The sequence below is a fragment of the Pseudophryne corroboree genome, chromosome 6, assembly GCF_028390025.1.
Source record: "Pseudophryne corroboree isolate aPseCor3 chromosome 6, aPseCor3.hap2, whole genome shotgun sequence".
NCBI classification, from domain to species: domain Eukaryota; kingdom Metazoa; phylum Chordata; class Amphibia; order Anura; family Myobatrachidae; genus Pseudophryne; species Pseudophryne corroboree.
In genome coordinates this window covers 201,213,125-201,236,672 of record NC_086449.1, presented here as the reverse complement: position 1 = coordinate 201,236,672, position 23,548 = coordinate 201,213,125, and the positions used below count along the sequence as shown (strand labels likewise).

At 44.6% G+C, this 23,548-nt stretch overlaps 2 protein-coding genes across 6 annotated transcripts in view; one reads left to right on the top strand and one right to left on the bottom strand.

The window, feature by feature from the left end:
• The window catches only part of MTFMT (mitochondrial methionyl-tRNA formyltransferase), a 31,676-nt gene extending 24,326 nt beyond the window's left edge, over positions 1 to 7,350 (top strand). The window contains exons 6-9 of one of the 4 annotated variants that reach the window (XM_063925618.1): positions 1,507 to 1,598; positions 2,871 to 2,952; positions 6,716 to 6,783; positions 6,966 to 7,350. In XM_063925618.1, the coding sequence (XP_063781688.1) occupies positions 1,507 to 1,598; positions 2,871 to 2,952; positions 6,716 to 6,783; positions 6,966 to 7,163 (440 nt within the window). In that variant the 3' untranslated portion in view covers positions 7,164 to 7,350. Of the gene's footprint in view, positions 1 to 1,506; positions 1,617 to 2,870; positions 2,953 to 6,715; positions 6,784 to 6,962 lie in introns of all 4 variants that reach the window. The other 3 variants (XM_063925616.1, XM_063925615.1, XM_063925614.1) reach the window with 3 other exon arrangements.
• Positions 7,351 to 7,587: 237 nt separating this feature from the next.
• Positions 7,588 to 23,548, bottom strand: part of LOC134931848 (uncharacterized protein HI_0077-like) — an 87,875-nt gene continuing 71,914 nt past the window's right edge. For both annotated transcript variants that reach the window (XM_063925619.1, XM_063925620.1), the window contains 6 exons: positions 11,572 to 11,739; positions 11,425 to 11,494; positions 11,223 to 11,301; positions 10,396 to 10,549; positions 9,215 to 9,319; positions 7,588 to 8,037 (listed from right to left, as the gene is read on the bottom strand). In XM_063925619.1, coding sequence (XP_063781689.1) covers positions 8,008 to 8,037; positions 9,215 to 9,319; positions 10,396 to 10,549; positions 11,223 to 11,301; positions 11,425 to 11,494; positions 11,572 to 11,739 — 606 coding nt within the window. In that variant the 3' untranslated portion in view covers positions 7,588 to 8,007. The remainder of the gene's footprint in view (positions 8,038 to 9,214; positions 9,320 to 10,395; positions 10,550 to 11,222; positions 11,302 to 11,424; positions 11,495 to 11,571; positions 11,740 to 23,548) is intronic.

Here is a 23,548-nt window from a genome sequence, read left to right as displayed (position 1 = left end):
AGGGTGTTAGCATTCTTTCAGACAGGAATGGATAAAGGTTTGAAGGTGGCTTCCTTGAGAGTGCAAGTGTCAGCATTGACTGTGTGGTTCCAAAAGAAAATTGCCAACTTACAGGATGTGCATACTTTTTTCCAGGGAATGCTGCGCATTCAACCTCCTTTTGTTCCTCCTACACTGCCTTGGGACTTTGTCTTGAAAACCCTTCCAGTTGCCCGATTTGAACCACTTAATAAAGTGGATCTTAAATTGTTGACAGCTAAAGTTCTCTTTCTACTGGCTATGGTGTCAGCTAGAACAGTATCAGATTTACGGGCATTATCATGTCGTTCCCCATTTTTGATTTTTTTTTTTTATCCAGATAAAGCAGTTCTCAGAACTAGATCTGGGTATCTTACGAAGGTGGTGTCTAAATTCCACCTTAATGAAGAAATTGTAGTCCCGGCTTTCCAGGTACCGGGCCTTTCTAAAGGAGATGCATCGCTGGACGTGGTCCGCTCATTAAGGATCTACGTGGATCGTACAAGTGCCATCAGAAAGACAGATTCTCTTTTCACTCTCTACGGATTTCACAAGAGAGGATGGCCTGCTGATAAGCAGACACTGGCAAGATGACTTCGGATGACTATTTCAGAAGCATATTCTCAAGCTGATCTCCCTGTTCCGGCTAATGTCTCTGTTCACTCTACTCGTAAGGTAGGTCCATCATGTGCAGCACAACATGGTGCTTCAGCAGAAAAGATATGTAAGGCAGCCACATGGTCTTCCATTAACACATTCATTAGACATTATGCCTTGGTTACCTTTGCCTCTCATGACGCAGAATTTGGGCGAAGGATTCTCCTGTCCAGTCAGGAGCGTCCCCACCACTAAATTGCTTTGGGAAATCCCATTGTTATCCTGTGGATAACCTGTGAACCCTGCCGGAGAAATATACGTTATGGTAAGAACTTACCGTTGATAACGGTATTTCTCCTAAGTCCACAGGGATCCCACCCTGACGCACCTGATTTGAGGATTCTTTTACTCACTAACCTCTTCCTTCTTGTACGGAACGGTGTGCATGTGTGTTCTTATCGCCTGATTAGGGCTATCTATGATGCTTCTGCCTTGAGCTTTGGAATATAACTGATTTGCCTGAGCCAGGAGGCGGGGATATATGGACGGGCCCGTTGCATGCTGGGAGGCCTGAAAGCTTTGACCGATTGGTGCAAATCCGCTGTCGCATTATCATATCCCATTGTTATCCTGTGGATTTAGGAGAAATACCGTTATCAACGGTAAGCTCTTACCATAACGTATATTTCTCTTATTTTAACATGGAAATATGGATGTTGCCCCTTTAGCTCACTAAACACACAATTATAAATCCTAATTTAGATAATGTGCTGTGCAATTACAGGCTGTGACTGCTGCTGTGTATAATATAACAATTATACATCACTGACATTGGAGTCTCTGAAACTGCTCGACTTGCTGCTCTCCTTAATACTTTTATGTTCTCTTCAGCACCCAAGATATCCGCTGCATTGAGCTGCATCAGGTGGGAGGAGCAGACTCCGGAACAAATTATACGTTTAGAACGAGCTGTTGGATTTGCGGTAAAAGGCTTATTTGCGGTAAAAGGCTTACAGCCACGTTCATAAAACAGTGTCTAATGTGTTCCTTTCCATTTGTTGCATGTTCACTCCTCATTTCATTTATCGGAATGCATCACAGCAGGAACGCAGTTATTGCTTTTGTGTGATTTATAAAAACATGGGATTATTGTGGTGATCACACATAGTTGGAAATGTAATGTACAAATGACAGAACTTCAATTCAAAAACACCCTATTATTAGCAGTCGATGGTTAGTCTAAGTTACTGATAATCTGCCCTACCAAGCGCGACACATTACTACATCCTATTCAGGTGCTCCCACGTATTTTGTACATGTTTGCTCAGTCTTCGTCCCTTTCATTTCAAAGTGGTGATCCATTCATAGTCATCTACCCTAACAATGAAAATAAATCACACATTTTTCTATAATAGAGCTGTGTAAGTGAGAGTCAGGGAGTGCAGAGCTTGTACTGTGCACTATAAAATGGTTCTATCATTGAAACATGTCTGAGTAAATTATACTTCTGCCTTTTCATATTATGAGAGTGGACTCCTAATAGACGCAAATAGAATTGATGGTTTCCCAGCTGTTGTCTCTGGAATATTTGATACATTATTTCTGTAAAGCAACAGCTGAAAAGGGAACAGTGTGGATTAAAAATGTAATATTATTATTACATTTTATTTATAAGGCGCCACAAGTGATTTGCAGCGCCGTACAAAGGGCATACAATAGATCAGTACAGGGAGACAGAACTTAACATTACAGTAAATAAGTAACAAAAAGTACAGGTAACAAAGAGCACCACAATTCTCAATACATAATACAGCATAGATGTAAGTAGCGAGGGAGTAATCGGCGTAATACTAGGGGCTGGCGGCCATCGATAGAGATGAGCCTTTACCAGTAGGAGTAAATGTGGTTAAAGATGGCCGCTGAGTGGGATAGAGCTGAGAGTGAAATGTGTCGAGAAGAGGGCTTTGACACCAAGAGGAAAGAGGGCCCTGCTCTGAGGAGCTAACAATCTAGTGGGAAGGGGCGACAGACAGATGACAGGTGCAGGCAAGCGGGAGGTAGCCTGATAACAGGATGTAAGCAAAGCAGAGATGGTCAATGCATGAGGCGGGGATGGAGGAGCAGCCTAGAACATAAGCATTATCTAGAACATAAGCAACTGTGACTTTTGTGGAATATAAATATGGTTGGTGCCGACACAAAACTAATTGTCGCCAATCATCCAGCATATGACTGTATTCTTTGTTTTATTCTAGATGCCACTTCAGGCTGTATGGAATGATAAACCCATTAAATTTCTTAACTTCATAGAAGTTCCTGACTCGCTAATTAATTCAGGTATGAGTGTACACATTTTGGAATTAGACTTTGCAATACATAAGCATTTCAATTGCATTGGAACAGTGGGTTGGGGCTACAATGCTGGCATTTGGGATGCGACGGTCAGAATACCAACCGTGGCATCCAGATGGTTAGAATCCTCCCTTCCCGCAGCCTAACCCCATTCACCCTCCCCCCCCGATAGTCACTCGTTCGGGATGCCGACACTGGGATTGTGATCTCAATCTGGATTTCGACTGATGGGATTCCGACCGTCTGGATCCTTACCGGATCCCGGAGCAGCAGCTACAACAAAATCAGTATCTGTAATGTTGACTTCTTACTATCAGTGGCCGAGCACATAATAACCAGAGGAGTAAGCATTGTAGGAAACATGGTTGTCTAGTTGTTATGGGACTACAAGTACCTAAATTCTCATCCAGAGGGTGCCAGCATATGCCAAGACTTGTAGCTGAAGAGTCTGACATTAGGGGACATGAAAAATGGCTATGCAATCTTAAATCCACATAAGGGGGAACTCAATTAAATGCGCTGTTGAATACCACCAGGAATGAGTTCATGCAGCTATCCAATTATTTAAGGTTTTCTGCTTGCACCCTCCTGAGATGCAAGCATAGGGCCCGTGTCAAATCTGATTGAAGATGTGCTAAATTTAGAACATCTACGATCATTTTCTCAGACATGTGGGGGGACACCCAGCACAGGCCTAGGGCAAAAGCATGCACCCGGCGCTTAGCTCCCTGCCTACGCAGCTCCTGCGCTCTGGCCGGGAACTACCCGCCGCATCACGGGTCACAGCGGCTGCGTCCCCCCCTCAACGGTCCGGACACACCTGCCAACGGCGTACTAACGCCTGTTGGCATGCCGCCTCCTGCCCCGCCTCTGCCTGTCAATTAGGCAGAGGTGATCGCAGCCCTGGGATGCTTTCAGCATCTCACTGGGCTCCCAGGGTGCGCCCGCGACTCCACAAAATAATTCAGACTGCGATGGCAGTCTGAATTACCCCCATAAATCCGACAAAACTACAGTTGAGCTGCGATAGGAGTTGCAGGATTACCTCCCGTGCTAACTGCATCTCACCCTGCACTTCTGTCAGATAATGCCGTTTACTGCAACTACATGGCATTTTTTAGGAGCGGTGACCTGCATCTCTTGAATTAAGTGTGTGGTGTGCTGCAGCTTATTAAATACGTCTGGGCACTCATTCCCAGCACTACTTGATATTGTGTTTAATGGAATTCCTCCCGTAATCTTTCCCCTCACTTAGAACTTGAAGCCAAATATACACACTATGGGGCAGATGTATTAGGCTTGGAGAAGGCATAAAGAAGTAATAAGTGCAAGGTGATAAGGCATCAGCCAATCAGCTCTAATATGTAAATTGACAGCAAGGAGCTGACTGGTTTGTGCATTATCACCTTGCGCTTATCACTGCTTTATCACTTCTTTATGCCTTCTCCAGGTTTAGTACATCTGCCCCTATATTCTTGCTTGGCTAACCAGGTCTATCCTAAATATGCCAGAAGTATACAATTAAATAAGGAGCCTTATACGTATGTTGTGACCTGCCTCCCTGTGTAATAGATTATTGGCAGCATATTTTATCATTTCTGAATGGTCAGATGTAGGTAAGTACTGATATAATGGGGTAGATGTATTAAGCCCGGAGACAGCAAAAATTCAGACTGCGAATGCTGCCGCTACAGCAATGTCTTTAGAATATGCTGAATATGTCTTTCATTATACTGAATATCACAAGAATGTAGTGTTACAGTGATTGCTTAAGTGACATCTCAGTTGGTCCACACCCTGAAAAGCCTAGATGGCATATATTTGTCTGTATGGTGAGAGTGGGTCCCTTCCTTTGTTGTTCCCACCCTAAGAGTCCTGTCCTCTTTGGGTACATCAAGGATGACCCACTATGATTTTGTTGGAGTGAATGTGTCTGTACTTTTTATATTGTGTGTACAAGCACTTATTTGAGTTGATTTTTGGTTGTTTTCTATTACTATACACACTTATCTGTGGTCTTATATTTTAATAAACGTTCACAATAATATAAAATAAAAATGACTTGGGTGTGAATTCAGTTACCCCTGATAATATAACGGGGGTGAAAAATGAAGGTAGCCTCAAGCTTTTTTCACACTTTTTTTTTAGCTTCAGGCTACTCCATTACAGCTTATTTTTTGTGCCCGTTAAATGATCTGTTTTTGAGTGTTAGCACATAGAATATTATTATTATTATCATCCTTTATTAATATGGTGCCACAAGAATACATGATGAGTTCAAGTAACCTGTTTTCGCTCAGGCAGTGTTAACATGTAGGTACATGTTAACACTGCCTGACTCGTGAAAACAGGTTACTTCATGGTGGGGGTATTCGGAACCTGTTGGGGGTCTCGAAAAGAAAAATCCTTTTGAGTGTTGCCACCGGATGCGCTTGTGGACTAAATGGACAGCTCCAGGAGATTTACTATGGCTAATAGAATCTCCCCTTAGGCTAATGCAGGCTGTGTTAATATTGTCTAGCGTCATTTACTGGAGCAAAAAACCCTCTACAGTCTCTTCGGATTTCCAAAATTTGCTTTTTATTTTGTTGGCTACACACATACAACATTTACACTATAAGGACAAAAGTATTCTGACGCCTGCCTGTTACACAAACAGGGACTGTAATGACATTGTATACGAATAAATATACTTTTTAAATATGGAGTTGGTTCCCCTTTTGCAGCTGTAACGGCTTCCACTCTTCTTGGAAGGCGTTTCACAAGATTTTGGAGTGTTTGTGAGAATTTGTACCCATTCATTCTGTAGAGTATTTATGAGGTCTGGCACTGATGTTGGACGAGTAGGCCTAGCTCGCAAACGCCGTTCCAGTTCATCCAAAAGGTGCTTAATGGGACTGAGGTCAGAGCTCTGTGTGGACCAATCAAGTTCTTCCGCACTGAACTCATCAAACCATGGGGCAGATGTATTAACCTGGAGAAGGCATAAGGAAGTGATAAACCAGTGATAAGTACAAGGTGATAAACCCCCCAGCCAATCAGCTCCAATATGTAAATTAACAGGAGCTGATTGGTTGGTGCATTTATCACCTTGTATTTATCACTGGTTTATCACTTCCTTATGCCTTCTCCAGGATAATACATCTGCCCCCATGTGTTTATAGTCCTTGCTTTGTGCACTAGGGCACAGTCATGTTGGAATAGAAAAGTACCTTCCCTAAACTGTTGCCACAAAGTTGGAAGCATAGCATTGTTCAAAATGTCTTGGTATGGTGAAGCTTTAAGATTGCCCTTCACTGCAGATAAAGGGGCCTAACCCCAACTCTAAAAAAACAGCCCCATACAATTATCCCTCCTCCACCAAACTTCACAGTTGACATAATTAAGTCAGGCAGGTAACGTTCTCCCAGCAGCCGCCAAACCCAGAATCACTTATCTGGCTGCCAAACGGAGAAGCAGGATTCATCACCCCACAGAACACGTTTCCACAGTCCAGTGCCGGTGTGCTTTACACCACTCCATCCAATGTTTGGCATTGGACTTGGTGATGTCAGGATTACATGCAGCTGCACGACCATGGAAACCCATTACATTATGGACAAAAGTTTAATGGATCTTATGGCTGTGATTAATAGTTTGTAAGAGTAATTCATTTGGGTAAAAGTGGAGTTAGTGAGGCAAAACCGAGAATCCCAGGATTTATGTTTCTTATTAAACCAATTTTCAACATACCATTTATTTTCTGTAGATTTCCCCAGAAACCCAGGATCAATCTGGTATCTTCCTGGACCTCAGATCATAGCGGTACGTTGTAAGGTGAGTTTATAAATAAATCTGCATGTCATGTGATGGCATCCTTCTGATTAAATATATGTTACTTCTTTAGCATTATTATAATGTAGTCACTGTAGTCAGGGGTACATTGCTTTCACATTACCTATGGGTGGTGTAAATGGTACATTATAGCATTGCTAACAGTGGTTCTTTTGTGTTAGCAGGGTGGCTGGGTTGGGATCAGGACAGTCATACTAAAGAAGAAAATGTCAGCTAAAGATTTTTATAATGGATATCTGCACCCCTGGTTTGTGCAAAAATCCAGTATGCTGCAGGACTGCCGATTCAACACTCTCCGCCTTCCACCAAAATCCAAGACTGCGCAGCAGAAAGCGGTCCCTCTGCAGAACACAGGGTCCTAGTGCCTGAGCCAGGATACAGGGCTACTGCACCAACAAGGAACATTAATCCGTGGCAGAGATGCAGGCAGCAGCAAGCACAATATGATCCCTGATGAGATCAGGGTGAACACAGTGCCCACAAGATACAAGGATGACCCTTGTAACTGGAGATTACACAGACTGAAAATAAATTGCCAACATAAAATTAGCTCATTGTGTGTTCTACTCCGTAAGCATCCAGTCATTTTATTTTAGAGAACTCAGAATATTCAGTTTCCAGCAGTCCCAGTTTATTTAGGAAATGGCAATTCCATGAATAATCAATGATGGGATCCACTTCACTATTGGTGAAAGAAGACAAAACAAAGTATTTGTTTTTACAATGTAGAAAATGATTGCATGACCTTCAAAGGTGGAAGCTGTTTTGAACCTAATCACACAATACTTCTGTGTTTATCAAAAACTTTTATTCAGCTTTTAATAAAAATATTTATTTTTAAAAGAAAGCAGCAATAGCCATTGTAATAGGTTACGAATGGCCTAGAAATCCAGTATTACTAAGAAACACCTTTCCCGTGTTGCTTGGATCAGTCTAGTGAGGTTTTACGTTTGTGTATTAAGCAAAATGAACATGATCGGTACAGCATGTACTAGTATAAATCATCAATGGGCCTCATGTACACTAACCTTTTGGCATAACAACTACATTTAGAAGATGAATAAGTTTATAGATTCACCCCCAGCTGTATACATTGCCCAGCAATGCATCCTGGTGGCTGTTGTGCTGGAGAAGTAGAATGTGACTTGGTGCTTTAAAACAAAATACACACGTCTATTCCAAACTAAACCACTCGCTGGCATCCTGTTATGATGGCTTTACCAAAGGTAGGTACCACTGAAAGAAAGGAAATGGCAGTTAATAAGCACATCTGCTTCACAATATGCCACAACCTCATAGGATTACCTGCAAACATAGTAACTGTCAATTCCAACAATTCCTTACCAAGTAACCTTTATGGGTGCGATGTGCTATTGGGCCAGACTGAACACCAATAACTACACACAATTTTATGCTGTCATCTGTATGGGGTATGTGCCGATGGGGTGAGGCAGAGCCTTTCCTGTAATACTAACGTTTGCACCAGAGTTTTGACTGTATAAAGTATATGAAAAATACAAATAATATGTTATAAATATCTTCTTTGCATTATTCTAATCATTTTTAAAACCAAAACTCTGGAGTAAAAAGACTATGGCACCTATCTTTTCCGCACATCTCTGATCAAAACTCATGAAATTTCCAGGAGTTTATTCCTTCTGCACCTGTGTATAATGCCCACATGTACCCTTTAACTCATATATTGTGTGTAATCTGGCTCTGATGCTAGCCAGTGCCTCCTAAGCTATTTTCCTCACTACATGTCCCTGGTATGTGCATACTGCCCACCGCACCTACCTTGCAATCAATCTTACATAGAGTATAATTGACTTGCCCCTTATGTTAATGTTTACATCTAGTAGTAACTTTTTGCAAACGGATATTGGAAGTTGTGATATTAACTTGTGACAAATATCAGCAAAGGTAGAATGCTGCTAAATAGACTGTTCATAGTGCAATAAAAAAACAAATGAGAATGGCTCGCTATCTTAGGAGGCAATTCCATTAGCATCATGGGAATGTAGCTCCTGGGTTAGGTCAGCCGGACCTATTCAATTCACAGGGAGTCTTACTGCAGGAGCAATTAAAATGGCTCTGGGCACAACCCGGGAGCTACATCCCTGTGATGCTACTGTAATTAAAGAAAGATTGCTAGAATGATATGCAGTAACTGAATTGGAAACATGGCGTATCAATGGATTCAACAAGTTTTTTTTGTAAGTTTACATTTGGTACTTAAACTTTCCAATCACAGACTACAAAACACTAAAGTGCCCGTAAATCATTTTCAAGGTTGATGGAAATGATGCCTTTAATATTACATGTACATATAATTTATTATGAAGGAAAACACTCTCCGCCTAACTATGTTAGCTGGTATCAATGCAGTGAGGCATACAGCAGCAGATATTACCTCCTCAGACATCCCAGCTGATTTCCTGCCTTCAGCATTGAACGGAGGTTTCAGGTATCCTCTGAAATACAACGGTACCAGCTCATGGAAAGTAGACAAGCAGTCCTAAGGCGATAAATGGTCATTGTATTAAAGTACAGTGTAGACACCTTTCACTACAGACAATCCTTTAGGTTATCCTAAGGGGGGTACTCACGGAGCGATCGCTGCTTAAAATCTAAGAAATCTGATTAGATTGCAAGCATGATCGCTCTGTGTGTACCCCCCACAGCGATAGCGATATGCGCAGCCCCGCGCATTGCTGGTGCTAGATTGGCCTGCCATGCAGTCCAATCTAGCAGGTCGCTCATTTCACCCGCTGGGGTGGGGGGCAAATGAGCGCCCGCCCCGCACACATCGCGCTGTGCTGAGTGGTTCGCTCAGCACACATCTCTCCCACATCGGCCCGTGAATACGGGCCTTTAGGTACAGTACTGCCAGGCTTTCTGTGGTAATAAAATGACTGAAGTCTAAGAGGCCCTACTCACTGGCCGACCCGCCGCCGAGCTGCCTGACGGCGGATACGGCCGACGAGCGACCCGGCGGCGGGGGGGCAGTGACGGGGGGAGTGAAGTTTCTTCACTCCCCCCGTCACGCGGCTGCATTGAAGTGCAGGCAAATATGGACGAGATCGTCCATATTGGCCTGCATGCACAGCCGACGGGAGACCAGCGATGAACGAGCGCGGGGCCGCGCATCGCTCATCGCTGGAGTCTCCACACTGAAAGATATGAACGAGTTCTCGTTCATTTATGAACGAGATCGTTCATATCTTTCAAAAAATCGGCCAGTGTGTAGGGCCTATAAGGAAGAAGCTTTACATTAGCCATAAACCCTCCACCTGAACTAGAGCCTCCTGGAGTTTACAGTTTACATAGTAATCCGCCTTGCAATATGACATGAAATTGTGTACTATATTACTTCCCTTTGGAGCTTGCAGTACTGTGGATTCTACCATACATAGATAAATCAATGTTATTCAGAATGACTTATGGGTTTAATTATTGTCTATGAAGTATGCTACAGTAAAACTGTAATAATGACTCTGACCTTGTATTAATTTAAATCAGATATTGGTATTTGAATTAATGACTAAAGAACAATAAGAAGCAGTTTGTAAGACCATGTCCTTGGCCTCTCACCCGCTGCTCCTTGGCACAGATGTAAGTGAACCACTTCAGCCCTGCTGCCACATGAGTAATCTCATCCGTGTAAATAACTTCCAGGATCCGGGCTGAACCTTCATCACCCTGAGCTAAGAACCGCTGCAATGTCTGGGGGTGAACATCTAGTCCTCTGAAAGTAAATTGAGATTAATGCTTGTTATCTACAGTAATGTACATGATGCTAGCTGCACATAGTGAAATGTAGATGCATCTGTAAGTTCCCAGTCAGAGGTCATCCAATGGCTTATTAAAATGTTCCGTCCTCCCCTCTCGCCCCCATCGCACGTGCCAGCAGTATTCAAATGTTGCTGCCGATGGGCGAGATATCAGCTCGCCACCCCCCAGGGGTGGTGAGCTGCAATGCGCGAAAAAGTGACACGTTTGGACGTCCAAATGGGACTTTTTGTGATCGTACCCATGACTTTAGTCGGGTTTAGCCGAATTACGTGAACAAACCCGTCTCTTATGGGCGCGATAACGGGGGTCAATAGAATTTCACCCCGCGATTTACCGTCACTTTAGAAGGGAGATCTGGCACAATAAAACATTTGAATCTCGCCCCATAATGTTACGTAATAAGAAATCAATGCTTGCACTGCCTACAATGTGGAGGCAAAAGCAGCAGATTCTAATGGCTAAAGCAACAGTGGGCCATTAACCTTGTGTTGATGAAATCGGTGGTGCATGACCAGCTCTTTCCATTAGAAGAACCTTGTAATGTTTTGTAGGACACCAGCTGAATAATCTTGGTTCTACTGACCAGCTTTTTACCTAGACTAGTGCCTCACAGTTTGTGTCCATACCTGGCTTCATGGACCATATGCACAATAGCCAACCGTCCCAGAAGATCATGTGCAGTATCTGAAGCAGATTCCCACAACTCTGAAAACATACACATGAATATCAAGGTCACAGACATCATTACAAGAAACAGTCCGATGAAGAACCGCACAGTAATTAATCACTTATACCCCAAAGCAGATATTTAGTATGGAAATAATTTACTGTTGTGCACAGGAAGATCTCCGAAGTTACTGCCCAGCTCTGCAAGACGCTTCTCCAGCAAACAAAAATGCTGACGAACAGAAGAAATAGGTTATTTGTACTGTATATAAGATGTACAATTCCATTTACACAACATGGTCTACAAACCTTTGCTTCATCTGCAGCCACTTTCACAAAATCTGAGAAGAATTCCTTTGGAAGTTTCTCTCCAGTTTGCAGTTGGAAGCCAGCAAAACGAGCAATGATGTCCCAGGACAGGTCTATGGCCCACTGTTCGATGTTTGCCAGAGAGTGCAGCAATGCAATCCTACTGGCCTAAGGGCACAATGTACAGAGGCATTAACCGCCATCAAAATCAGAAAATACTATGAAAATTTCATCCTAGGACATTATAGGAGGAGGACATTAGGATTTAAGCTCTGAGCTTCTGTTATGCACTAGCATGCTAAAACTCTAAGGCAACATTACATTGCTGTTAGCTGGCCATATTCTGCAAATATTACAGCACTTACTAACAGCCTGCTATCAGTAAGTGTGCAGCCCCAAAACAACCAGTAATAACGGATAACGACCCTATCAAAATAGATTTAAACATGACGTTTTAATGTTTATTTCTCTGACATCCATAAGGGATACTGGGGTCACATTAGTACGATGGGGTATAGATGGAGTCCAAAAATGTGCCCTCAGGGCCGGATGCACTGCTCTGGAGCTCCAGAGATTTTTCTTCAATTTTATTTAAACTTTTATTTTTTTCGGGTATACTGTTTGGGCAAGTGTTACCTGCCTCGTGGGCAGTAGGGGGGGACCAGCCTCTGGAAGGCGCAGAACCAGCTCCCCGCTGACAGGAAAAAGTACTGGAAGAGTCAGTGTACCGCAGGGCATGGCACTCGAGCGCACCCCCCCGCAGCAAGCCGCACACCCCTAAAGCATGAAGGATGAAAAGTGGTGAGTGTTATACCGGGGTCCCGGTTAGCGGGTCCCCAGTTCCGAGTGCGGCATGATACGGAGCAGGCATACAGACTCTCCACGGGGAGATCTCATGCGTACCCCCCCCCAACCCCCGTGCAGGGAAACTGGCGCTGACTGTAAAAGGGCATTTATCCCTATTTTTACGCTAGTGGGAGACATAGCCAGTATAAATAATTAAGCTAAGCTCTGGCGCCATTGAGGGGCGGGGTTTCATCAGAGCGGGACCAGTGGCTTCCTGTCGCCATTTCACTGAGGAGAAGACGCAGGAAAATTCATCCCTCCTGGGGTACCCTATTCGCCTGAACATTGGTAACAGGTGTTAGACAAAGGGGAGAGCAGCTACTGGAACCTTTATCAGGCTCCTGGTACATTTAAATATATAAAAAGCCCAGCAAGTGGTATCAATATTGCAAAGGGGGTTGTGTGCTGGTTCCTCACTCTCTGTGTATCCCCTCTCTCTGCTTCACTGTGGGTAAACTTGCTTATACTTGTATCCTCTGTGTGTGTCTGTGTGACCACTGTCAGCATGGTTGGTAAAAAGCAGTGTGTACTTCATGTAGCACCAGGTTTTCTCCTTCCTCCGCAGACTCACTTATATGTGAGCAAATGTAGCCAGCCCTCACAGAACAGTGGGACGACAGGGGGAGAGTTACAGGAGCCACCCTGGGTGGCGTCCATTAAATCCATGATGTCTAGTATGTCTAATAAAATGGCTGCTGCAAAAAGAAAAAGGCAGCTGCTGCAGCAGTCTGTCTCTGATTTAGCAAAAGAACATTCAGGGAGCAGAAAGGAGCCTACCTCCACAAGACAAGTACCACATAAATGTGGGATACAGGATTTACTTTCAGAATCATCTTTATTGCCAAGTATATCAGTACATAATACACAAGGAAATTGTTTCCGATAACCACAGCTCTCAGACAGAAAAAAGAAAAGAGAAAAAAAGAAAACAACAACGTGACATAAACATAGAGAAGGGAACATAATGGCTGCTTGAATACATGGTTCGAGTGCGAAAAATTAATAGACTAAGCAAGTGTCGAGTTTACCAAGATAGTCGCTTGGGGAAAGAAACTGTTCCTGTGTCTAGCAGTTCTCCCGAGCCGCAGGCTGTACCGTCTTCCAGATGGCAGCCGCCGAAACAGGTCATGAGAGGGGTGGGAGTGGTCATCGATGATCCTTTCCGCCCGTTTCCTAACCCTAGCCCGGTAGATATCCTCGATTGCTGGGAGATTTGTCCCTATGATTTTTTCCGCTGCCCTTACTATTCGTTGCAGTCTATTCCTGTTGTGAGCTGAGGCAGAGCCAAACCACACCATTATTGAGGTGCAGAGAACAGATTGAATGATTGCAGAGTCATCTTTATTGCCAAGTACACCAGTACATTTCAGAAACTGATGAGGAGATTCTGGAGGAGGCGGAGATAATTGCGGCTCATGAGATAGAAGAGGAAACTGCAGCACAGGGAGTGAAATCACTTATTCATTCTATAAGGGAAGTGCTTAATATCCCAGATACGGAAGCAGAGGTGCCAAAGTCTTTTTTCTCTGCATAGAAAAAAAGTAAATGCAACTTTTCCTGATTCTAAAGAATTAGATGACCTTTTCAGAGAACTGTGGGTTAATCCTGACAAGAGGTTTCAAATGTCTAAAAAGTCTTGACTGTTTTCCCCTTTTTTCAGGAGGGGAGAAAACTCTGGGGAAATCCCCCTATAGTAGATGCCTCGGTTTCACGTCTGTCTAAAAAGACGGTGTTGCCGGTACCGGGAGCTATGACGCTAAAAGAGTCGGCTGACAGAAAAATAGAAAGCACATTGAAATCTATATAGCTGCAGGGGCAACTCAGAGACCCATTATTGCAGGCTGTTAGATTACACAAGCCATTCACACATGGGCAGGTTACCTTCAAGAGGGCCTTGCGGGTGATGCATGCTATCTAATATGGTGACACTTATACAACATATTCAGGAATCTGCCCTTTTCTTATGCGAATCTATCAAAGAGATCGGAACCATAAATGCCAGGTCTACTACTATTGCAGTCTCTGCTCGCAGAGCTCTGTGGTTACGTCAGTGGGTAGCGTTCGCTGAATCTAAGAAGGTTGTAGAATCTATGCTCTTCACAGGTGATGCCTTATTTGGAGGTGAATTGCACAAATGGATTGCGCAGTCCACTGCCGGGAAATCCACGTACCTACCGTCTACGGCTCCACCTGCTAGATGTCCAAATTCGGGCCCATCTCTGCAGTTCTTTCGATAGACGAGGTTTAGAAGTAGGGCTAGAGGTGCCCCAAATGCTGCCAGAGGAAATAGAGGAAAGCCACGCAGACCAGCTGCCTCAAGTTCACAGGAGCAGATCACCAACTCCGCTTCCACAAAGGTTTCAACATGACGGTGTCCCTCCACTTCTGGGGGATCTCAGGGTGGGAGCTCGGCTTAAGTATATCAGCCATATTTGGAGAGGCTCCTGCCAAGATGCCCGGAGATCTAATCTCCCATGGCTACAAAATAGATTTCGACTTTATTCCACCTCACAGATTTTTCAAATCAAGCTTACCAGTTTGCAAAGACTTACGGGAAACCTTACAAGAGGCTATTCGAAACTTGATTCAGACTCAGGTTATTGTTTTCTGTTCCACTTTCTCCGAGAAACCGGGGATACTACTCCAGCCTGTTTGTGGTATCGAAACCGGATGGTTCAGTAAGACCAATTTTGAATCTTAAATCCTTAAACCCACATCTGAAGGTTTTCAAATTTAAGATGGAATGTCTGAAAGCGGTGATTTCAGGTCTGGAAGAGTGGGAGTTTTTAGTATCCCTGGATATCAAGGATGCATACCTCATCAGGCTTACCTACGGTTTGCGCTCCTGGACAACCACTACCAGTTTCAGGCTTTACCCTTCGGCCTCTCTACGGCATCGAGGATATTCACGAAGAAAACATTGTTTCATATCTGGACGATCTGCTGAGAAAAGCAGGATCCAGAGTTCTGAAAAGAATAAAAAAGGAAAGGGTTCAGGTAATTCTGATTGCCCCGGTTTGGCCAAGAAGGGCTTGGTATACAGACCTTCTGGCTCTGTCAGTGGATGACCCACGGCCTCTGCCATTGAGGGTGGATCTTCTTCAGCAAGGACCGTTCGTCTACCAGGACTTACAACGGCTTTGTTTAACGGCATGGAGGTTGAAAGGGAGATTCTAGCCAAGAAGGGTATTCCAGACAAGGTAATTTCAACCATGATCCAGGCCAGGAAAGGGGTAACGTCAACTCATTACCACCGCATTTGGAAGAGATATATCTTCTGGTGTGAAGGTCGCAGATTCCAATCTGGGTCGTTTCCTACAGGATGGAGTGGATATGGGCCTACGCCTGGGCATCATCAAAGTTCAGATTTCGGCCTTATCTATCTTTTTCCAAAGACAATTGGCTACTTTACCGGAAGTCCAAACATTCTTGAAGGGTGTCCTTAACATACAACCTCCCTTTGTGCTGCCCACGGCCCCTTGGGATCTGACAGTGGTTTTGGATTTTCTACAATCCTCTTGGTTTGAGCCTTTGGAGTCTGTAGAAGAAAAGTACCTTACGTGGAACACAGTAATGCTGTTGGCCTTGGCATCGGCTAAGCGAGTCTCGGAACTAGGGGTGTTGTCATGCAGGAGCCCCTACTTGATCTTTAACGAGGATAGAGCGGAACTCAGAACTCGTCAACAGTTTTTGCCAAAAGTGGTGTCCGCTTTTCATATCAATCAGCCGATAGTGGTTCCGGTTGGTTCTAACTCCTCTTCTACTCCTAAATCGTTAGATCTAGTGTGAGCCTTGAAGATTTACGTTGAGAGGACGGCTCGTGTCTGGAAATCTGATTCTCTTTGTGCTGTATGACGGTCACAAAAGGGGTTGTCCTACTTCAAAGCGGTCTATTGCTCGCTGGATTAGTCTCACTATCTACAGGCCTATGCTTTGGCAGCTTTGCCAGTTCTGCGATCTATCAAGGCCCACTCTACACGGTCGGTGGGCTCATCATGGGCGGCTGCCCATGGAGTCTTGGCTTTACAACTTTGCCATGCTGCTACCTGGTCAGGGACAAACACGTTTGTAAAATTCTACAAGTTTGATACCCTGGCTTCAGTGGATAAGCAATTTGGTAACGCAGTCTTGCAGGCGTCTCAGCTCACTCCTGTCCATTCTGGGAGCTTTGGGAAGTCCCCCATCGTACTAATGTGACCCCAGTATCTCTTATGGATGTCAGAGAAAATAGGATTCTAAATACCTACCCTTTGTCTTGTTTTCCTCCTCTTATGTATGTCCGTCTCCTTTGGGCAGTTTTCCTAGACTGGGCTGTGGGAGGAGCCAGCACACACTATTGAAGTTTTAGGAGTGCCATGGCTCCTTTGGACCCCATCTATAACCCATCGCACTAATGTGACCCCAGTATCCCTAATGGACTACGAGAAAAGGATTTACCGGTAGGTATTTAAAATCCTATTTTACTTATTAAACAAGTTCTGTACTAGGTTGTGGACCTTCACTCTCCCTATTACAGTAGTGCAAGATTACCGGAGAAAATGTGCTACACTGTAGTTACTTGACGTATATCTGTGACACATATGTAAGGGCCAGTTCAAATGTGTTGCAGCTACCTACTGAAGGTATGAGTGTCTATCCAAGCTATTTAATTGTTGCTCCGACAGATGGCCATTAGCCGCTGCAGTCACATTTTTTTCTCGCAGCCTTAGGAGGTGCAAGAAAGAATGTGTTAAAAACCCGGACTTTGAATACCCATTCAAGAGCTGTAGATGGGTTTAGCTGCTTTGTGTGGCTAAACGCGGATCTGTCAGGCGCCTTAACCGGTAATGGGCGTCTGATCGGAGCAACAATTGAATAGCTCCAATAGACGCCCATTGCTATAGAAGCCCAGCAGGGGGTGCAGGACACAATTGAATGGACCCCACAGAGTTCATGACAACACAGTTTATCAATTCAACATACAACTAGTGGTATTACTGAGACATGAAGCACAAAGTACTTCAAGTCTCAGAAATGACCAAAGTTTCTAGTAAACCCATAGGCTGAATATTGGACCAGCTCACAAAATGGCTACCGCCATGATTTACGGTGCTAGGCATCTTATGAATAGGTGCTGTACTGAGTGAAGCTGTGCTGTACCAGAGTGTTAACCATGTTGTTTACACAAAAGTTAAATCTTGGGTGCATCATGCCTACAAATCAACATATAAAATACACCTTTCTTGTTATATAGGGCCTGATTTAGAGACGAATGCTAATTTTACTGATGCAGCTGCAAAAATATGCAAGTCGCAGGAAGCATCTTAAGTAAATATCTGCCCATTGCAGGCTTCTGTGATCCACTTGCTGCATCGCATCCTCTGTGAACATCGGACATCTGAGTAACTCACGGGTTACTCAAGATGTCCGTCAAAACCACGCAGCTGCGGCCAGTTAAAATGCATCTGAGGAAACATCTGTCACTCACCTAACATCTGCAGTCGCACTGCGACCGACATTGCAGGACCTGATCTGCACATGCACACTAAGGCTGCTGTACACGCACACTAAGGCTGCTGTACACGCTCACTGAGGCTGCTGTACACGCACACTAAGGCTGCTGTACACGCTCACTGAGGCTGCTGTGCACGCTCACTGAGGCTGCTGTGCACGCTCACTGAGGCTGCTGTGCACGCTCACTGAGGCTGCTGTGCACGCTCACTGAGGCTGCTGTGCACGCACACAGAGGCTGCTGTACACGCACACAGAGGCTGCTGTACACGCACAGAGGCTGCTGTACACGCACACAGAGGCTGCTGTACACGCACACAGAGGCTGCTGTACACGCACTGAGGCTGCTGTGCACGCTCACTGAGGCTGCTGTGCACGCTCACTGAGGCTGCTGTGCACGCACACAGAGGCTGCTGTACACGCACACAGAGGCTGCTGTACACGCACACAGAGGCTGCTGTACACGCACAGAGGCTGCTGTACACGCACACAGAGGCTGCTGTGCACGCACACAGAGGCTGCTGTACACGCACACAGAGGCTGCTGTACACGCACACAGAGGCTGCTGTACACGCACAGAGGCTGCTGTACACGCACACAGAGGCTGCTGTACACGCACACAGAGGCTGCTGTACACGCACACAGAGGCTGCTGTACACGCACACAGAGGCTGCTGTACACGCACACAGAGGCTGCTGTACACGCACACAGAGGCTGCTGTACACGCACACAGAGGCTGCTGTACACACACACAGAGGCTGCTGTACATGCTCAGATAATTACACATAGGAGATTTACGTAAATATTGGATTTATGTACATCTCTGAATCCTGTTCATAGTGCAGATGAGGCCTGGTCAACCTGTGGCTCTCCAGATGTTGTGAAAATACACATCCACATAGCAAAACTCGGGCAAAGCATGATGGGACTTGTAATTTTACAACAGCTGGAGAGCCACAGGTTGGCCAGGCCTGGTGCAGATAGTGAACAGAAAACAGGAACTGTTCCAATATATTTAGAATGTCTTTATAAAGATGTGCAGAGATGAGCAAGACAAATAGCACGTGAATTCTGAACACATACAATCTGTAGTAAACGGTTTCAAAGTCTAGAAACTTGCATTGCCTTCATGACTAGCTTAATCCATTTAATGAAGAGGCTTTCCGGAGATTTATCGGAAAGCAGAGCTGGAATGCGTTGTAGAAACACAAACTTTAGGGCAGCTATGGATACACAAATACTTATCGTGCCATATAAACTGAATAAGTGTTAAATGAAGCACAGGTAGGCCTCTAGCTGTCACAGAAAAGCTAAAGAAAATGTTTACATTTTAATACACAGGCCAAAACCACAAAAGGGGGAGGGGATGGGAGAGTGTAATTTATTATACATTCAGGTTTTTATAAATAAGCAAATGGGAAAGTAATCATAGAGGAAAAAAACTTTGGGGAAGGAGTAGAGCTTAAAAAAAAAAAAAAAAAAAAAAAAAGGGCATGGTCGGTCTAGTTCTGTAAATGTAGCTTATGTACAAGGAGAAAACAATATTCACCATGAAAACATACATGTGTGTGCCTGGCTTATGCTGAGAATTGTGACCTAACAGTGTCAGTAGCAAATGTCCCAAGTTACAGCACACAATTTGTACAAAATATATTCTAATGAAGTGCCACATAGGTAAGACAGCCTGACTGTGTATGTACAGTGTTATTAAATACTACAGTTGCAGTTTACCATGTAAACTACATTTGAATACAGACTGAAATCTAGTTTATATTTTCAGAATGGGATAAAAAAAGAAAATAGGATTTTTTACTCACCGTAAAATCTCTTCCTCTGAGTCCATCCGGGGACGCTGCGGTAGTAATTACACTTGGGGTTAGAGTGCGGTATGAGAGTTTAGGCTCAAGAACTAAAGTATTAACTCCTGTCCCCTCTAACCCCTCCCATCTGCAGCAGAGCCTCAGTCTACGTTTTGCAAAGCCACATGGAGTAAGAACACATGGAAAAAACACTGAACAAACAGAGCTGGAGAACAGAACAAAACAACAATGCCAATAGAGAAATAACACTACTGGCAAGAACCAGACAAATGAGGGAGGGTTCACAGCGTCTCCCGAATGGACTCAGAGAAAGAGATTTTACGGTGAGTAAAAAATCCTATTTCCTCTGTCATCCATCCGGGGGATGCTGCGGTAGTAATTACACTTGGGAATTCCCAAAGCAAGCTTAAGAGATGGGGGGAGATGTCCGACTAAACTGCACATAAAAAAACCTCCCCATCTAAAACGAGTGGTCTCCATACCAACGTATGGAAACCGTATGATTTGGTAAAGGTGAGTACAGACGACCAAGGCGTATCCTTAGACAGGTGTTCCACTGAGGCGCCATGGTGAACTGCCCAAAGAGCATAGAGATCCAGCAGCGGAGCAGGAACAAGGAAATTGGAAATCAAACAAGTGCAACAAAGGTTGCATCCATGAACCAACCTATCTGAATGAAAGATGATCAAAAAATGACTTGCATTTCTTTTTTATCTTTGTAAAAAAAAACCCGTCAGGACCAATTTTAAGGAGGGACAGAAGATACACAAGGAAGCTGTATATGCAAAAATCTGTGAAAGAAACACTGAACATCCGTAAGAATGTTTGTAACCATCACTGGAAAAGGAAAAAATAGAGCAGAAACCTGTCTCTGAAGAAAAGAAGTCCTTATGACAACTGTCCTGTAGAAAGAACAAGAGGCGGAAAAGACGAAGAGGCCTGTACAGTTTCATGTGAATGGTTTGCGAGCCTGAAACATACGTCAGGACTACTGACCGAGGCAAACCTTTCAAGCTGATGATGCTGGTCTCCAGAAGCACGCTGTCACTGTGAGATGAGTCAAATCCTGATGATGGCACGGATTTTTAAATAGTAGACCTGGCCGAAGAGGTAGACTTTCAAGAGTCTTGGCCACCATGGTCTGAAACAGGGCATAGCTATGATGACAGGCAAATCCAGAGCGGTTGAGGAGGACCGAAAGAGCCACTGGTCAAATGCATTGAAGGACCCACTGGATGTTGCCACAGCGTCTACGATTTCTACAAGAGGATCCCTGGAGTGATCATCATACCAAGGAAGCCCTTGTCGAGACGAGATGCCCTGAGGACGATGTTGGGTTTGTCACACATGTAAACAAAGGTCAGAAACACCTGTTGGTGTAGTTCTCATTCCTCGGGGATGAACAGTGTGACAACCTAAGAAGTCCGCTTCCCAGATGTCTACGCTGGAACTGGAGATGGCCGATAGTGCGGAAACCCAAAGTTCCGACCCCTGCATACGTGAGATACCGACCTGATGGCTCTCCAGCTGCGAATGCCACTTTACATGATGACATAAGCCACTGCGGTTGCGTTGTTCGACCGAATGCAAACTGGATGACTTTCTAGTAAGCCTTGAGTTTGAGTCAAGGCGTTGTGAATGGCCCGCAGATTGGAAGTGACATCTCCATTTCGGACCACAGTTCCTGAAAGTGCCAGAGTTGAAACCCAGAACCCCAACGTCTGTGTTTATGACGTTCCATGTCCAAATAGAAAATGGAGCCCCGTGGGTCAGATTCGGATTGTGGAGCCACCAACGAAGAGATTGCCGTATTGGAACGGACAGGCAGAACTGTTGTCTATGTAAACTGAAGTCTGCCTGAGACTAATAACACAGAATTTGAGATTGAAGAATCCAGGCATGAGCCTGGGAAAATGGGGCCACCTGGAAGGTCGCCACTATGTTGCAGAAGGGAAGTGTATGCAATGGATCACTGACCCCTGTGGAAACTGAAGAAAAGTGTGTTTACTGGTCTGGAGATCCTGTATGTAGTCAAAAGACTGAGACATCTGGAGTCGAAGAGGAGACCTAGGAACACCATCCACCGAGAAGGAAGAAATCTGGAACCAAGTTCCGCTGTAGATGTGCACGAAAAAATGTGCATCAAACAGAACTTTTAGCAACAATCGACCAAATATGGGATTGTGTTGATGCCTAGATTTTGGAGGATGGCAAACAAGTGAGCCATTGTCCTGTGGGGACTCTGGGTCCGTGGACAAACAGAAGGGAAGTGTTTGAAACTTTCGGAGTAAAAACCCCACAACCCTGTTGATGAAAAAGGACTGGAATGATTACCCTTGCGTTGGATAGCGAACAGACTGCAAGGATTAGAGCCTGTCTCTTGGATAAATCTTGAGGAAGAGGGGATACCAAAGAACCTGCTTGGTACATGTTCCTCGGAATTTAGAATGTATCCCCGTGATATCATTCGGCACATCCAATGGTCCCGTCCTGTGGAACAAGAGAAAGTGGGCTTCTACCACTGGGAAACAGCTCGCTGGACTCCGTGAGCCCTGCTGAGGGCATAGCGGAAGCCCTTGGTCCAAGTGGATGTGTGTCCCCCTGCAAAGTAGGCTTTGATCTGGAATCAGTATTCCACGAATCACAACCATAAGGAGCATCGGGCCAAGGCGGAGATGCAAGATTGAATAGAAACAGAATCCAAGAAACACACTGACAGAGGACAAAACTTCAGAGACCTGAAAAGGATCATCTGATTGAATACTGGAAATTTGCATTATGCAATCTGCAACTGCCCTAAAGACCCAGGAACTAGCCAGGATACGGCGTAGGAATATTTCTGTCAGAGTGAATACTAATTTAAGAACTACCTCACTGTTTTCTATCTGCGGGTTCTTTTAAAAAGGTCAGACTGCAATATAGGAATGAAAGTCAACTTAGCCAATCTCATGATGGATGCATGCACTTTTTGGTGCAACCGCCATTACTTCAGTGTCTCCATAAATGTCTTAACCGATGACCTAGTATACTAGAGACAGACACCTTACCCTGGGAACCTGAACCTAATTCAATTGTTTGAAAAGTCAGTTGGGTGTCTTTTTCCTATCTGATAGACAGACCAGATTGTATCTAGTATCTGCAGTAGAGTCATACAGGCAGCAGAACTAGTTAACAAACTGGCTGTAGCTAGTTTAAATCTGCTCAAAGCAGTTGTGTAACTAACAAATATAATTTATAAATTGACAAAGCTTGGAGGCCAAGTACTGATCCTAGTAATAGTTCCACCATACTTGCTGCAGTACAAACAATAAAAGACAGTGTATAACAATAACAGGTAGGATTGGTAAATTGATAAAGCTGGTGGGCTAGGTACTGATGTTAGTAATAGTCCCACTATTCTTGCTATTGTTGAGCCCCACTGTGCAGAGAATGACAGGCAGTGGTCCCCCCAGCGTGCTGTGCAGCTGGAGAGCTGTAAAACGGCGGCATGAGCTTCTTGCAGGGCTGTTGGGGCTCGGGCTAATCGTCCCAGCAAGCCTGCACGAGTTTAATGGCGGCAGATGCCCTGAGAAACTCCCGCCCTGTGGAGATGCCAAGGACAAGGCTTAACCTGCACCAGGGTGCTGGACAAAATGGCGCCTGGCCGTTTGGGAGTGGGGTTAAGTGGCATAGGGAATCGGGACCTAAGATACACTAAAATGATGCCCTCAGTCTCCGCTAGCTGCCACTAGCCCTGAGAGTGCTACCCTCCCCATGCCACAGACAGGGCTCTAAGCAGTACACACACAGCAGGGAGTCTGGAGGACCTGCCATGGAAGCAT